Here is a 14,601-nt window from a genome sequence, read left to right on the forward strand (position 1 = left end):
CAAGAATCATTTTCGTATCATTGTGTATCTAGAAAATTAGGCAAAGAAACCATCAAAACCCCACCATCAAATAGTCATCGGATGTCCCCGAAGAGACATCATCAATAGTTATGGAAATGCTTGTGTTCGAAGCAAGAATAACCCGTCTATGTCGGATAGGTGGTACCTTGTCAATCGAAACGCAAATGGATTTTTTCGTTCAGCCACAGAAGAAAGGATGCGAGTTAACTGAAGAGCCTTTGCATGTCACTGTATCAAAGCTTTTTCTTTTCGTCCCCTTCCATTCCAGGGCGTGGTAAAGACTGTGTCTGGATAATAAATTATTTACGAAAATTTATTTGCTCGTATGATAAATATATTTTTAATTATTTTTATATTACATACATTATATAAAAAATATATTATAGTATTTTTTTAAAAAAAAATTATCTCACATAATATTCTATGTACAGTCTACACACATATTTTTGGTATTAGAAGGTTAATTATAAGTTTCACGCAGAAACTGAAATGTAAAGAGGGATAAACAAGTGATGGATTAATGGCAGTAAAACTGTCCACCAAAAGGCAGACCACACCAAAATCTCACCAAATTCTTAACAGGTCTTAATCTATTGACTCTGGTTCAGTTTACAATTTAAATAGTGCTTAAATCTTTTCTTTTTTGTTTATCTTATATAGATAACTCAGTTTCAAATTTTCAATTGGACGGCTATAAAAAAATCTGAAAGATTATCCAATTGTACCCTCTTTTATCAGACATAAACTCTTAGCCTCTATATATATATATACTTTAGGAATTTCGTTTTAAGAAGTCATACACATAAAAATTGACTTCAGTCTCATTTGGATTGCCATCTTTTTAAGTTTGTTTTTTTTTTAGAAAATTATAGTGTAATAATGTAATATATGTGAAATAAAATGACGTTTGAAAAATGTATTAACAAAATATTTTAAAATTTTTCTACCAAAACTATCAATTCATATTCTTTCATGTTTTAGTAACATAGCATCAACTATGTGGAGCTAAGAACAAAAACTTTTCCTTCCTAGGTTCTGACCGTCAAGCCTTTCCTATTCCTTTTCTCCCTCGTAAGATTTGAAGACTCGAACACTTAAGAAAAAAAAAGACTGTTTAATTGAAAATTGATTTTTTTTGAAAAAAAAAAGACACATATAATTTTTGAAAGAGACGGCTGAGATCAAAGACGAAATGACGCGACCCATTCAAACCGTTGAAAGCGCAGGTGCGCCGGACGCAGCAGGGCAAAACTGTGAGAGTTGAAAATTGCAAATTGCCGGTCACCATATGGGGATTGGGGACCCCACCCGCAATCTCACGGTAGTACAGAGGGCAATGAGCAAAGCAACTGACTCCAGGAAAATCGAGTCTTAAATCCGTGTGGGCCAGTGTGTTTTCTGTGAAGCTTTGTGGGCCCCCGTCATATGAATTTAAAAGGGAAAAACAAAAAAAGTAGTAGTACTATAGTAGTGGTGGTAGAATCCATTCGAAGGCGAAAGTGTTGGGGATCCAAAGTCCATGCCTATGGTCTCTACCTGCCTTCTTATTTAGGTGAGTCGTCAATTTTTAGATCAAAATCGAAGGGAGAATCCCAAGTCATTTCTCCGAACAAAAGCAAAGCCCAAAAATCTATACTAAACTCCAATAAGAACTCCACTAAATACATCATATTCACGAGAAAATACTACTATTTCTTGTATGGTGTTACTCTGTGCTACATTATTCTTAAAGAAATGTTAATTGTACTCCAAAAACTAAACTAAACTAGAAATTTTATGGCGGTTCTCGAAACAACTACTAGTAGTTGGTCCAGAATCAATAGAGAAGCTTCTTGTGAATATATATATAAGGATTCCATTTGCATATTTACATACTAAGTGGAGTCCACTTGACACGTTAAATAAAATCAAGTGGAATTCTCGTGTGTTCAAGTGGATTTTTGGATTCAACTACTAGATATACTTAATAATCGCTCCAGATCGATTTTTTTGGTCTAAATAAAAAAAATTAAATCAACAGTTTAAAATTTATTGAGAATAAAGAATTATAATTGTGCATATTGACTGTGTGATTTTATAAGTTTATATATAATGGACATTTCTGTCTCTGCATGAGCATGTTTCAACATAAAATGTAATGACTATTCAAAAATGTTTTTTTTTTTTTTTGCCAAAAATCTAAAAATCATGATGTATATGTACCCAAAAGCAAAAGCATAAAAAAAAGGGAAAAGTAAAAACACGTGGATGACCCAAGAAATGATGTAACGCGTTTTCTTGTCTCGATGTGGTATTGGACTCAGTATAATGATGGACTAATATTACTTTTGTCCCTACCAATGAGAGGTATGAAAAGTAAATGTATCCTTTCTTTGTTTTCTTCACTGTTTCCCATTCTATGGCAGGAGATCTGCAATCGGCTTGAATCTTGACGAGGGTGTATCAGTATAACTAATTGAGTTCCCAGTCATGTGGAATTCGGATTTCCAGAAGTAAGTTGCATTCAGAAACTGGAATCTTGACAAGGGTTTATAACTAACTGAGTGCTAGTCCTGTGGAATTTGGTGTTCAAGAAGTATAAACAAGATTGGAGGCACTTGGCTTAATAGGTGAAAGCAATTAACATTTGAATTTTATGAAAAAGACTAAAGCATTTCATCCTCCCTTATTAAAGCAAAAGAGGAGGGGAAGTGTTTGAGATTTTTCTTAAAGTGATTAATTGCAGAAGGTGATTTGTAATTGGAATATAAAGGTTGTGTTTGGATTGCATTTTCCATGATTTTTTATGAAAAAATTACTGTAGCGATTTGATGTATGTGAGGAAAAAAGGTAATAGGGAAATGTGATCACGGAAAACGACGTAATTTTCCGACGAAAAACCGCAATCCATCCTCCCTTTTATTCTTTTTTTTTTTTTTTTTTGGGGGGGGGGGGGGGAGGGGTTCATTTTAGTACATTGCAGTGATGTAATTGGAATATAAATTGTACATTTAAATAGTCTTAAATGGGATGGAAGATTACTTGAAAATTATTTAGGCTAACATTATAGCACATTCTATGATGCGATACATGTAAAATAATTAAAAGGTGATTGAATATGATGCAGATAAAATAGTCTAGTGTATTTGGATAGAAAATTATTTGGAATAATATTTTTAAAAAATAGCATAAGATTTTTTATAATGTAATGTATATGAAATAAAAAAATAATTAAAAATATTAAAAAGTAATACAAAAACATATTTGCGGTGCTATTAAATTTTTTTTTTGCCAATAGAGCTCTATCCCAAAAAAGTGCACATTCACGTACGAACTCACTCGTCTAACCAGAACTCCTTTTACCAAAAAAACAAACTTGCCTAACCATCCTTCCCCCGTCTTACAAGTTACAACCTGCACGTTCGTGTAGCCAGCAAAAATTATATGCATATTCAGGTGGACAGTGTTTTGGGATCTGCGACTAGGGTCATCACTCATCATATCAGCTTTTTCCTGTTTTGACCAGAAAGCTATGGTATACTTATTTATTTTATAGCATCGATAATATTTTCATAATCTAATCTGTCTTAATTTAGAGAAAAAAAGTCTAAAGAGACTGTATATAGGAACCTGATTAGATCAAATGAATACTTTAATATCTCCTTTAAATTATTTTTTTTATTATAAGTGAAGTTCGAACCCCTCAATTTACAATTAAAGGAGAGATTTAATCCCTTTTTAACCGCCATGAATTCAGTGGTTCTACGGTAATACTTAAATGGAGCCAACGATCATGTAATTATTGTTGCATTCGGGGACAGGTGCCCAACGCTGCAGCCTTTTCTGCTATCTTGTCCAATCTTATTTATGACAGATAGTTGCATGGGCTACAAGGTTCAGTTCAAACACTTACTCTTGGCAAGTACAATAATGTACCATTATCAGCCCAAACCAATTCACATTTAGCAAACAACAACCTTAAATAGTAAGCCTATTAAAATGTCACATTAACCATGTTGCTTTCTATCCAGCCTATAATTTTCTGCAACCCCATCTCCACCCCACCTACTAAAAAGAAAAAGAAAAAGAAAAAAATGATCTAACTAAATTTACCCCTTTTTCAATATATGTATGTATGTATGTATTACAACTACACAATCAAAAATGAGGGAGAATGAGGGTTTTTTCATCTTAGGGAAAAAAAAAAAAAGACGAGGGACAATGAAGAGTTGCTGTACTGTTATAGATGGTGACATGAAGTATACACACATTACACAAAATCAAAACCAAATTGACATAACCATAATCTATGAGTGCAGAAGAGCAAATATATAGCACAAGAATCTGATTTTCAAATTTCATACAGCTCAATTTGCTCTCCTCATTTTACTATTTAAAGGGACTTCTTTGTATGATTGAACCTTCTCAGCTGCCTTTCTTAATGGTCTTCCACCAATTGAGGTTCTTTCTGGTCGTCTAGATCTGTGTTCAGCTCCATGTTGCTTATCATCTTTACAGTCTTTGTAAGTAAAAGGTGATGAAGCTGGTCCAAAATCAGTCGGTACGCCAGCAGTTGGCAGCATCACGTCCTCTAATTCGAACAAGTTTTCTTTGTTTTCCGGCTGTTGCATTTTGGAACTAGCCGACTGCCTCCTTAAACAGAGCCTGCAGCAAGAATGTAGAATAGAGATTAGAAAAAGCCATCTTCTTATGTGCAAAGGCTGATAACTGTTTAGATAAGATATTGAAATGATCGTTAAAATGTAACAGATGGCCATAGGGGTACGGATTCTAAGGAGAGCTGGAAGCTTAGGGATAATTTCACCCCACAGCTTATCTGCCTAGAACTTTCAAGGTGTGATTTTTCAGTCACAAATGCTTAATCATGCAGGGCGAGGACTTGAACCTCTTGTTTTCTGCCGCCTCCTTTGCTGCAACTTGATGGGATACAGTTGTACAATGGCCTACGGCTGCAAAAACATAGACAAGTAACAAACTTGAATAACTAAAATGCATACATAAGCGGGCAACAAAATCATATGTATTAGGCACTTACATCTACTTCTTGTGAAGCGGGGCCTTCTGCTCTTGCTATTATCAAGTTTGGTTTCTTCTGCAGGAATCACCTCTCTCTCCTGAAGCCAGCAAGTGACATAAACTGATTACTACAATGACTTGCTGATTGATGAAAATGGTAGTTACGAACCCCATTATCTTCCTGCCTTTAATCTTTCTCAATTTTATTTCAGAGTAATACATAGATCAAACTCAGCTATGACAACACATAATTGTTATTTTGATCAAGTTTAAACAGTAAAGTCCAACTTTTCCACTCGGTTACGTCCTTCAAAAGCATGAACACGAGAGATAATGGAAATCTCTTCCATGAACGTCCGAGAAAATGCAATCACAAATTTGTTTTAACTTTTAGATGCATCTTCAGTGTCCTACTTGAAGCTCTCCCAGTTGTCACTCGTCCATAATATAGGCATGTGAATTAGCAAAAATAATTCCATAAAAATGCTAAGTTGAAGTCTTCAAATGCATTATTAGATCAGACACCAGATACGCTAAATTATGGCCTCCTACCATATGCCTTTCTTGTGATAAAATTGCTAAACTATGATCTTCTAATGCACAAGATGTTTTAAGCTGTGTTGAGGATCTCTTAGTCTTTGTGAAACTTCAAATATGAGCTGAAAGAGTCACACAATTTCTCTTGAAAAAGGAGAAAATCTAGCTTCGCAGTGCAATATCCAGCTTCGGAGGGGAAATGCTTATTCATGTACCGATCAGTGAACATCTGAAACTAAAGATTCTACTGAAACTAAAGGAATCTCTTCTGATTGAAAAAAACTTACCTTGATTTCCAAACTCCTTGATTTAAGAAGTGCCTCCTTGCAGGAAATCTCGTGCTGTAGGGTCTTCATCTGGAACAAGATAAATTTTCTAAGACCACTCCTTCAAGAAATGAGCAGAATTCGTTAATTACTATTGCAATAAGAAGAGCTAACCTTTTCTTTCCCGAAATTAAGTTCCTGCACAATCAGAAGATTAGACACGTTATAGAGGACAATGGCAAAATTTTCTTGCAGAGCATTAAAAGGACTAACTTTTGAACTGATGGAAAAGAAACTAACCGCTATCATAACACTATTGGCTTGAGCAAGATTCCAATTCTGCATTTGCATCTTCTGAAGATTGATTCTGAGTTTTTGGAGCTCAATTCCATTCAATTCAATCGCCTTACTGTAATTAGATTCCAGAAATAAGTTCTAGGGAAACTGCTAAGCATACTTTTTATCACAACACAAAAACAACAATTAAAGCGTACTTTTTATCTTGAATAAGCTTGACCAGTGCCATATTTTCCTGTTTCAAACAGCCAAATACAAACAAATTATAAAAAATAATAACCAAGTACAACGAACACCAGCAGAAGTAAATATGACCAAGAAAAACTTTACCTTGGCAAGATGATCAATATATTCCTTAGAAGAAGGATCCAAGGAGGGCTTTTCTACATTGCTTGGAGATCTAGGCTGTGGAGCAGAATTGGTAATATCTGACAATCTTCTCCTGACGACGCTCCCAAAAGAAGACCTCTTTGCCATTCTATCCCCTTTCATTGTGTACCAAATAAAACCTCGAAGTGACCTTAAACCTTAAATTACACCAAAACTTCAATTTTGTGAAAATCAAGTTTGTGTTCAACAGACAAGTTCAAGATTTAAAACCCAGAAAATTTTTCGAACAGAAATCATAAAATGTTTAAGATTAAAGTTTATTTTCAAATCACCCGGAGCCCCAGAAGTAAAAATAAAAAAGGGACAAGAAATAAGAAAAATGGTATTCTGGGATTTCTGATTGTGTAATAAAATTACCAAATCAATGAATGAATGTGGTGTATGTATATATATATATATATATATATATAGATAGATAAAGATTTTTTTTCTATAGAAATAGAATCAGAAGGGAGAATTCTTGAACACACTTGTCTGTAAAGAAGACTGAAGCAAGAATTTCCCTTTAACTTTCCTACCAAAGATTTAATCGTTCCCTCTGAAACAGAAGGAATCAGTAGACAATGATACGAGAGAATTGAAATTAAAGGGGAGCAAAAGAAAAAGATTGAGAAAGCGCCAAAGATGCAATACAGTACTGTAGCAAGCACTGATAAAAAAATTGAAAAGACAGTTTTGGAAAAGTGAGCGCAGGTTCGGATCTCCAACGGCTGTCCGAAGCTAAGGGGTGGTTGGCACGGATCCGAGCCTCTTACATTTAAAAGTTGCTACTTGCCAGAGCGCTTTCTCCGAACCCTGAGCCTATGTTAACCCGTTTTTGAAACTTCAAAATTGAAGAAAGGAAAAAGAAAAAGGAGTTCTAAAAATTTTACACTACTTTGTTAAGATTGGCCTAAAATATATTTGAAAGGTGTGCAAAATCCTAAAAATGATTTGCAACTAAACTGAACCTAATGATTTGAATGTTATTTACTACGAAAAAGATAGATTTACATATTTTACACTTCCATAGTTGGTCTATAATTATGGATTCCATGTTCTAAATCTTCTCTTATTTGTGTAAGAGTAATTTTCAAAAGATTTTTTTTTTTTTTTTGAAAAAGTTTAGCTTATGTTTTAATATGTGTCAACTGTTATGAAATTAGTATTTAGTGTACAAGAAAACTAAGAAGTTTGATTTTTTTTTTTAATTTTAGCATCAATAATTTGACCATTTATGCAACTTTTGGCGAGTAATGTAATAGACAAGTTTCTTTGCGAACACATCTTTCTGCATTGAAGGAGGAAGAATACTTTCCAGAAAAATTGTTGTTCAAACAAAAAAAACATAAATTTATTCTTTTCCTCGACGGATTCAAGAATTGCAATTTTTTTTTTCTTTTTACTGCTGCTTCGACTTCAACTTCTTTAAATTACAAATCTGAGTGGCTTGTGGTGCTATCTTTCATATAGTAATTAAAGTACAATTACGTTGAATTTGAGGATTTATATATTTGAGGATTATCTATGCTATCTTTCAGGATTATCAATTGTAACTCGATGGCACAAGGCAAATGCCCATCTTAATCTTCTTTTAACATTACAGAACTAATGTGAAAATAAAACACGCCAAGCTAGTAAAAGAAAGGATCCGGGAAATTAAATTGACTTCATTCTTGATTTGCACTGTACATCATTCTTCAACATGATCTCGCCAAAAAATTGTTGACAATCACCCGACATGTATAGTTCAGAAGATTACGAGAATAGTGAAGCGAAAAATCTAGCAAGTTCACAGGACTACTACTGCCCAGTCACCCGAGACACAGTTTGTTAATCTCCAGGTCTGATATTGCCAACAATTACACAAAAAAGACTTGCTTACAGGCAAAATGGCTCGGACATCATCATACTTCACCGGACATCCAAAAGGGCAGGCAGCTAGCTTTGCCTTCCAAAAACACTCTTCAAGCACTGATCCGTAGGAAACAGTTAGTGTCCAAAACAACCATGATGACAGCGAAAATGGTATTACTTGGCTTTGAGTAACTGTAGTGTTGGAAGGAGTCAGCTGAGTCTCGTCTGAACTAAACAACCCAAATCCCCTGTCGGCTGCTTCGCGAGTTAGAACAGCCTTGGACTTGTTACTGAATAAAGACAAATTATACGCCAGATGTTCTTATTCTGGCTGTACTAAGTAAAGCAGATGAGAAGAGTTCCCAGAACAATACCTAGCGGCTCAAGGAAGGCCTACCTTAATCATCTACTGGAAGTTCCTTGAAGAAGATATGTAGCTTTACACCGGACCTGCAATATCAATATATTTTCAGTACTACTTATAAATTTATTAAGAAATGAGAGAGACCATCAAGTTCTTACCTTTGAAGCAAAGGGCCTCAAATCCGTACTGGTAATTTGACAAGAACAGTTACGTAAACAGAGACCCCACATTTCACGTAGGATTGGTTTGTCTTTCAACAGGGGATCGAATAAAAGCCAATTTTCTGCCAAACTCAAGCCTATATACATCTTGAAAAGGTTACATTTGTTGTCTCTCACATTAATTGAGATCAGCAACCTCAAGATCTCTTCTGCATCAAGTACCTTTAATGAAGTAACAAGATGAAAAGCAGCAGAAATTCAGGACAATTGGTTGATAAACCACAGGGCAGCAAATAGGAACACCAGCAAGCAGTCATCAAGTTAAACTGCCTATTAGCTAGAAACCACATACTGCAAACTAATATTATAGACATATTACTATCTTGCTGCTAGACAACCAATAGTATAAACAACCAGATTCAAACTACATCAAGGTAGCAAGAAGGTGACCGCAACGGTAAATTAGCTAAGCAAAGCATAAAGCACTAGAAAAGAATCAGTTAATCTTCTAAAGATTGACAGTTCTAGAACATACTTTCCACCAATCTGGGTAGAGTCAAGCAACATAATACTTATTAAGTTTGGCAGTTTTCAGATTTTCTCACATTAATTTTAGTCGTATAGTGATCAGGTCAAAAAGGCTAGGTTCTAAAATCTGTCTTAGTGTCAGAATCTGATGTCTTCCCTTAAAGCTAATGAATGCTTCAGCTAGGTTAAGTGCTCAGATATAATGAGTTAGTACGAAATAAAATTATTCTGAAGTAAAGCCTAAAAAAGGCAGCTTATGTCCAACAATCAGCCAAGAAATGTATCTTCTATGATAACACGCACACATTGTGCACAAAAGTACAAATGGATGCAGACCATCAATTGATATAACAGTGATACCAACATCAAGTTGTACCTTAGCATCAAAGCATTTCACAAGAAATTGGAAAGCCACAGCACTTCTGAGGTGCTTACTACGCCCATCAATTGCTGAGATACTGTCTACAATTCTCAGGCAATTTACATCTGCAGGCAGTCTTCATTAAACAAAATCCATAGTAAGAAAAGATCAGCAAATTATCTGTAGCAAAAACTTGGTGAAGGAAAACAAAAGGATGAAGAAAAAGGCTGACAATGGCTTTAAACATAGCAGATTATTTTGCTTAGCAGATCATCTAAAAGCATAAAAAAAAGCAATTCCAACATTCTCATGCACTTTCTCTGCCCAATGTTAACCTCCATCCACTTCACTCTCTCCAGAAAATGTCCACTTGATCATTACGTGTCTCATGTACAATCTCATGAACCAATTGGTAGGTATCAGACTTGGATGTGGGATACAAATAAAGATAACCTAGAATTTTAAGTCATAGACTCATAAACAACATTCCCTTTTTGAGAATGCATTAGTCCTCTGGACAATTAATCACAAAATGTAAATTGAAGGTAACTTTGGTGTATTGTGACATGTCTCATGATTATAGAGATGATATATCTTAAACTATGTGCAAATTTGTAATGCTCAAATAATCTGGGACAGGGAAGCAGCATCCTTGGAAGGTCATACTAAATGCACTATCCATAACTTCACAAACCTATCCACAAGCAGAAAGTTCCCATACTTGATATGAGTAATTAACACTTGTCACATACGAGACTTTTGGCCTTCTGTCTCATGACATGAGCAATTAGTTGTCACACTGACAATGCTTGTCGGATACAAAACTTTTGGCCTTCTGTCTCATAATGAAACATGGATGAGAATATTCTCTCGATTTACCATATCAAACTCAACCAAGTCAGGAACAATACTTACGCACCTTTAAATCTCCCAATTTTGTTTCGTCCATACCCATTATTAAGGATAATTCCAAGTACAGTTTCTAAAATTCCTATATGATAACCAAAGAGAGACAAATGACAAGGAAAGGCACCAGATAAAGCAAAACATACTAATTCTCTAAATTAATGCAGAAGGGACTAAAACATTATAAGCATCTAGAAAACCTTAATGCAAGGCATTTTGCTATTTGGTGACAGCTTGCTTGCCATTCATCATATTTGAAGTAACTAATAGCTGCAACCAGACACTCATGTAGAACCACGGAGAGGCCCAACATTACGCGATCTAGAAACATAGTGATAATTATATATGTCAAATCCTCTGCCTCTGATGAAGATAAGATTCCCCATGTGTTCCTACAAAAGAAAAGTACAGTCAAACCAGTAGAAGATTTGCAGTACTTAATATGAGGATTCTCTATATAGCTGAAATATTAGAAGCAGCAAAAAATTCAGTTAGGTCATACCTTACTTGGAAGCAAACTCTAACATATTTAATCCAGTATTGAATATTCTGAGGCGGTCCTGGACAATCAGAATCTGAAAAGAATCGACAAGAATGCCACCAAAAAAGGTTACAAATTCGTAAGTTACTACCTTGTTGAATCAAATCAAAGAAAAACAACCCTACGACCTAAAATCCATTTTTCAGTTAAGCATTTAACACTAGCATAAAACCCACAGAATAGCTTAGCCTGGAATTTTTACTTTTGTTTATTTATTTCTATTCACTTTAGCAAGACAAGCGTGAACTTAAAGACTGAAATTGATAAGGAAAATCCAGGATAAATTTCAATATGGTCCTTGGCATCCTTGTGCTCTCGGTGTCTCTTTTCATTTTTTCTTTCCTTCTCTCACAAGGGAAATCATTTCAAAAGAACTGTCTTTAGTCAAGTTTCTTATTCTACACTGTTGAGAATATACATAGCCACAACAACTGGTAAGGTCAGAGCAGTGTCCTGAAAGGCACCAGTTTTCAGTGTATATGAAGCATGTTTTGGTAGGAGAAAATTAAATGCCAAAGGCAAGCTTTGTTTGACAGGCCATGCAGTAGAAAGTTGTGACACCCACTAAAGGGGTTGTTCCCCACGCCGCAGCTACTTTACCATAATCTGAATTCCATGGCTTTAATAAGCTCCCTATAGTAGTTCGTCTTGGACCAGATTAAATGCCTAACAAAGAAAAAAAAAACCAAATAATTTCATTCAGAGCTGCATGGCTAAACAAGAATGTTGCAAGAGCAGCTTCTCCATTTCGATTTCCTAATTTCTTATCCACTAACCCCAACCATCTTCTTGGTGAATTTTCATGCAACTTGTAGTATTATTTCGGTAAAGGTAATTATACATTCTCTCAGGAGGATTACCCACTTAAAACAGAAGATGTGTGAATACAATATCTAGAACTAAAGCATTGAAGATGTAGATTTCAACCTGCAGGAACCATCTCAACATCAGATGATGACTTCGAAGAAGAATCCAATTGAAAGCCATATACTTCAAGCGCTTTTTTTAGTTCAGAATGGCTAGGTACCCATTCCAACTTGATACTCGAATGGTCCGGCTGATTAATAACGAAGACATTTAATACAGTTCCAAACAAAAGAAAGACAGTCATGTTTGTCTGCATGTAGAAAACTTGACTAAGTGCGCTATGAAACAGAAAATAAGCAACCTTGTTTTTGTGCAGAAGGATGCTACACCATAAGTCACATGCACTTCTTCTCAGCACATCCTTTGATGAATACAACACTGCATAAGGTAACTGAAAAATGTTAAATTCAATGTAAATAGCACTGCGACCTGATCTCTTCAGAAGAAACTCTCACTTACTGAGATTGAACGTCCATGTTGCTATGGAATCCTCCAACTGACCACTTATAAAAACCAACTTCAAGAGCCACCCATTTGTTAGTAATCCTTCAAGAAACGTTTCTCCTGCAATACCATTACAGGAAGTAACGAATTTCGACATCCAATGTAAACTGCTTATTGCATAAGAACATTGTTCCTAGTGAAATTCAAGCTAGCTTGAAATTTTAAACTGAGTGGAATATGACTGGTAGCTCTAGTAAAACTAATCTAGAGTAAGATCATCTAAAAGTCAGTATAAGAAAGCAACAAGGAAGACCTTTCTCCATTTCGAGTTCAACCATAGAATTCAGTTCGTGATTTTGGAAAGACTGTAAGAGTTCACAACAATCAATTTCAGTAAACCGCACAGGAGACAGCACTTCCTGCAACTTTCATAAAAAGAAATGACATCACAAGTTATACTGAAAGGTTGCCAACCAAACTGTCACGCTATGAAAAAGAACTTCAATTAAACATGGAAAGTTCACCTGATTTCCAAAAACTTGGAAACCCCAAAAATGTGTGTCATCATCATTGCTTATTTGACCCATCTACAGAACAGAAGATCATGCTTAATAACACTCCAAACTAGACAGACTCTCGACCTCAATGTAGTAACAAAATTGACCTAAACTAGTCCACATGACAACACCAAAAAATTGACGCTTTACGGTTATCTGAGTAGCAGGTACACCACACAAACCATAACTGATTTCATGAGCCATTCGCAGTTTCACAGTTGAGGCTTAATCTTTGAGAAATTTAAGAGACGCTAAACATAAAATTCGTGCTTGTAGTTGAGATAAATAAAAAATAAGAGCTGTGAAGAAAAAACTCAAGAGGGCAAGCAAAATTCAACTAGGTTAACACAACAATTCCATCACTCATCTTAATTAAAATAAAAGGTAAATGAGAAGGTGTAAATTTACATCCTTTTGGAACTCATCAACATGATCCTCAAACTCTTTTACTTGTCTAGCATCTTCTTCATCCAAATCATCATCAGAATCACATATCTGCTTTTCAGACTTGGCCCTTTTGGATTCCCTTTCAATAACCTGGCTTTTCTCCTGATAATAATCTGCTACAAGATCATCCAAACCTATGACCTTTTTCCTGCCCAAAATTTAACATTAAAATTCAAGATTCAACCGAAGTTGCAGTTACGAGTTATGACAATCGTAAATTTGTAATTTAAAAAAGAAGAAGAACAAGAGAAAAAGGTTTACTTTTTCTTGTTTATGGCGGCAGGAACTTTGATGGGCTCATCGAATTCGAAGTCCAAATAATCACCAATGTCCTCCATATCTCGTTCTTCCACAACACACAGTTGGTCTTTCTAAGGCAAATTTACGAACAGATAAATGGTTTCCCTTTATTTTCCTCCAAAAACTACTAACTGTCGGAGGCGCCAAAATTCATCACAACCCCAAATACCGGAGGAAAGGCGCGGCAAGGAAAGTATATTAAGTAGTAATTTTGTTTTGTTTGTCTTTTATCATCATTTTCTGGGGAACCGGCTTGGCTGGGCCTAGTCTGCTGCTTTTGGGACATTCAGATTGTTTTTGAGGCCCAATTTATTTCTGCTTATAGACCAGCTTCTTCTTCTTCATTTTTTTTTTGTGTTCTCCAAAAACTGTATCTTTTGGAAAAGAAAGGAAATAAGGGAAATTGAGAGTAGATAATTGACCCATTAATGTTCCAACCAACCATTGAACTATTGGTCAAATGATCACTAGGGTCTTGGGAAGGTCTTTAAGTCCCTCTTGAGATAGTCTCCCTTTCTGGAATGTAGAGTAGAGTAGGTACAGGTATAGGTATAGAATGTTTACGTCTCATAAATTTATCTTTCAATTAATTGGGTCTTAAGAATCCTAAAAACAAAAAAAAAACTTTGTTTTTGTTATGAAAAAAAGGAAGAAAAAGTGGGTTTGGATTACATTTTTCTAGATTTTTTTGTAAAAAATTACTGTAATGATTTGATATATGTGAAGTAAAAAGATGATTGAAAAATATGTTCACAGAAAACG

The 14,601-nt window shown here is 35.1% G+C and overlaps 2 protein-coding genes across 6 annotated transcripts; both read right to left on the minus strand.

The window, feature by feature from the left end:
* Positions 1-4,331: 4,331 nt before the first annotated feature.
* On the minus strand, positions 4,332-6,813 carry LOC113782690 (shugoshin-1-like). Its single transcript, XM_027328579.1, has 8 exons — positions 6,468-6,813; positions 6,335-6,372; positions 6,141-6,249; positions 6,015-6,038; positions 5,862-5,930; positions 5,057-5,135; positions 4,907-4,970; positions 4,332-4,665 (listed from the first exon to the last, which is right to left on the minus strand). The coding sequence occupies exons 1-8, from the start codon at positions 6,627-6,629 to the stop codon at positions 4,368-4,370; spliced, it is 843 nt and encodes a 280-aa protein (XP_027184380.1). The 5' UTR covers positions 6,630-6,813; the 3' UTR covers positions 4,332-4,367.
* A 1,328-nt stretch (positions 6,814-8,141) lies between these two features.
* LOC113752315 lies at positions 8,142-14,047 on the minus strand. 5 transcript variants are annotated; one of them, XM_027296454.1, is made up of 13 exons: positions 13,801-14,047; positions 13,501-13,687; positions 13,060-13,122; positions 12,849-12,954; positions 12,551-12,655; positions 12,393-12,469; positions 12,152-12,281; positions 11,186-11,258; positions 10,884-11,075; positions 9,793-9,913; positions 8,886-9,110; positions 8,761-8,813; positions 8,142-8,618 (listed from the first exon to the last, which is right to left on the minus strand). In XM_027296454.1, the coding sequence occupies exons 1-12, from the start codon at positions 13,875-13,877 to the stop codon at positions 8,766-8,768; spliced, it is 1,404 nt and encodes a 467-aa protein (XP_027152255.1). In that variant the 5' UTR covers positions 13,878-14,047; the 3' UTR covers positions 8,142-8,618; positions 8,761-8,765. The 5 variants fall into 5 exon arrangements, with proteins under 5 accessions (XP_027152255.1, XP_027152242.1, XP_027152249.1 ...); XM_027296441.1 differs by having other exon boundaries at positions 8,142-8,653; XM_027296448.1 differs by having other exon boundaries at positions 8,738-8,813.
* Positions 14,048-14,601: the final 554 nt, after the last annotated feature.

Source organism: Coffea eugenioides, chromosome 1, assembly GCF_003713205.1.
Source record: "Coffea eugenioides isolate CCC68of chromosome 1, Ceug_1.0, whole genome shotgun sequence".
Classification (NCBI taxonomy): Eukaryota; Viridiplantae; Streptophyta; class Magnoliopsida; order Gentianales; family Rubiaceae; genus Coffea; species Coffea eugenioides.

Coding starts and splice junctions, on each gene's coding strand:
- LOC113752315 (XM_027296454.1), bottom strand. CDS start 13,877: ATGGAGGACATTGGTGATTATTTGGACTTCGAATTCGATGAGCCCATC. Junction 12,656..12,848: donor TGAACTCGAAATGGAGAAAG/GTCTTCCTTGTT, acceptor ATGGTATTGCAG/GAGAAACGTTTCTTGAAGGA. Junction 8,814..8,885: donor TGAGGCCCTTTGCTTCAAAG/GTAAGAACTTGA, acceptor TTGATATTGCAG/GTCCGGTGTAAAGCTACATA.
- LOC113782690 (XM_027328579.1), bottom strand. CDS start 6,629: ATGAAAGGGGATAGAATGGCAAAGAGGTCTTCTTTTGGGAGCGTCGTC. Junction 6,250..6,334: donor AAGCTTATTCAAGATAAAAA/GTACGCTTTAAT, acceptor ATCTAATTACAG/TAAGGCGATTGAATTGAATG. Junction 5,931..6,014: donor TTAATTTCGGGAAAGAAAAG/GTTAGCTCTTCT, acceptor ATCTTGTTCCAG/ATGAAGACCCTACAGCACGA.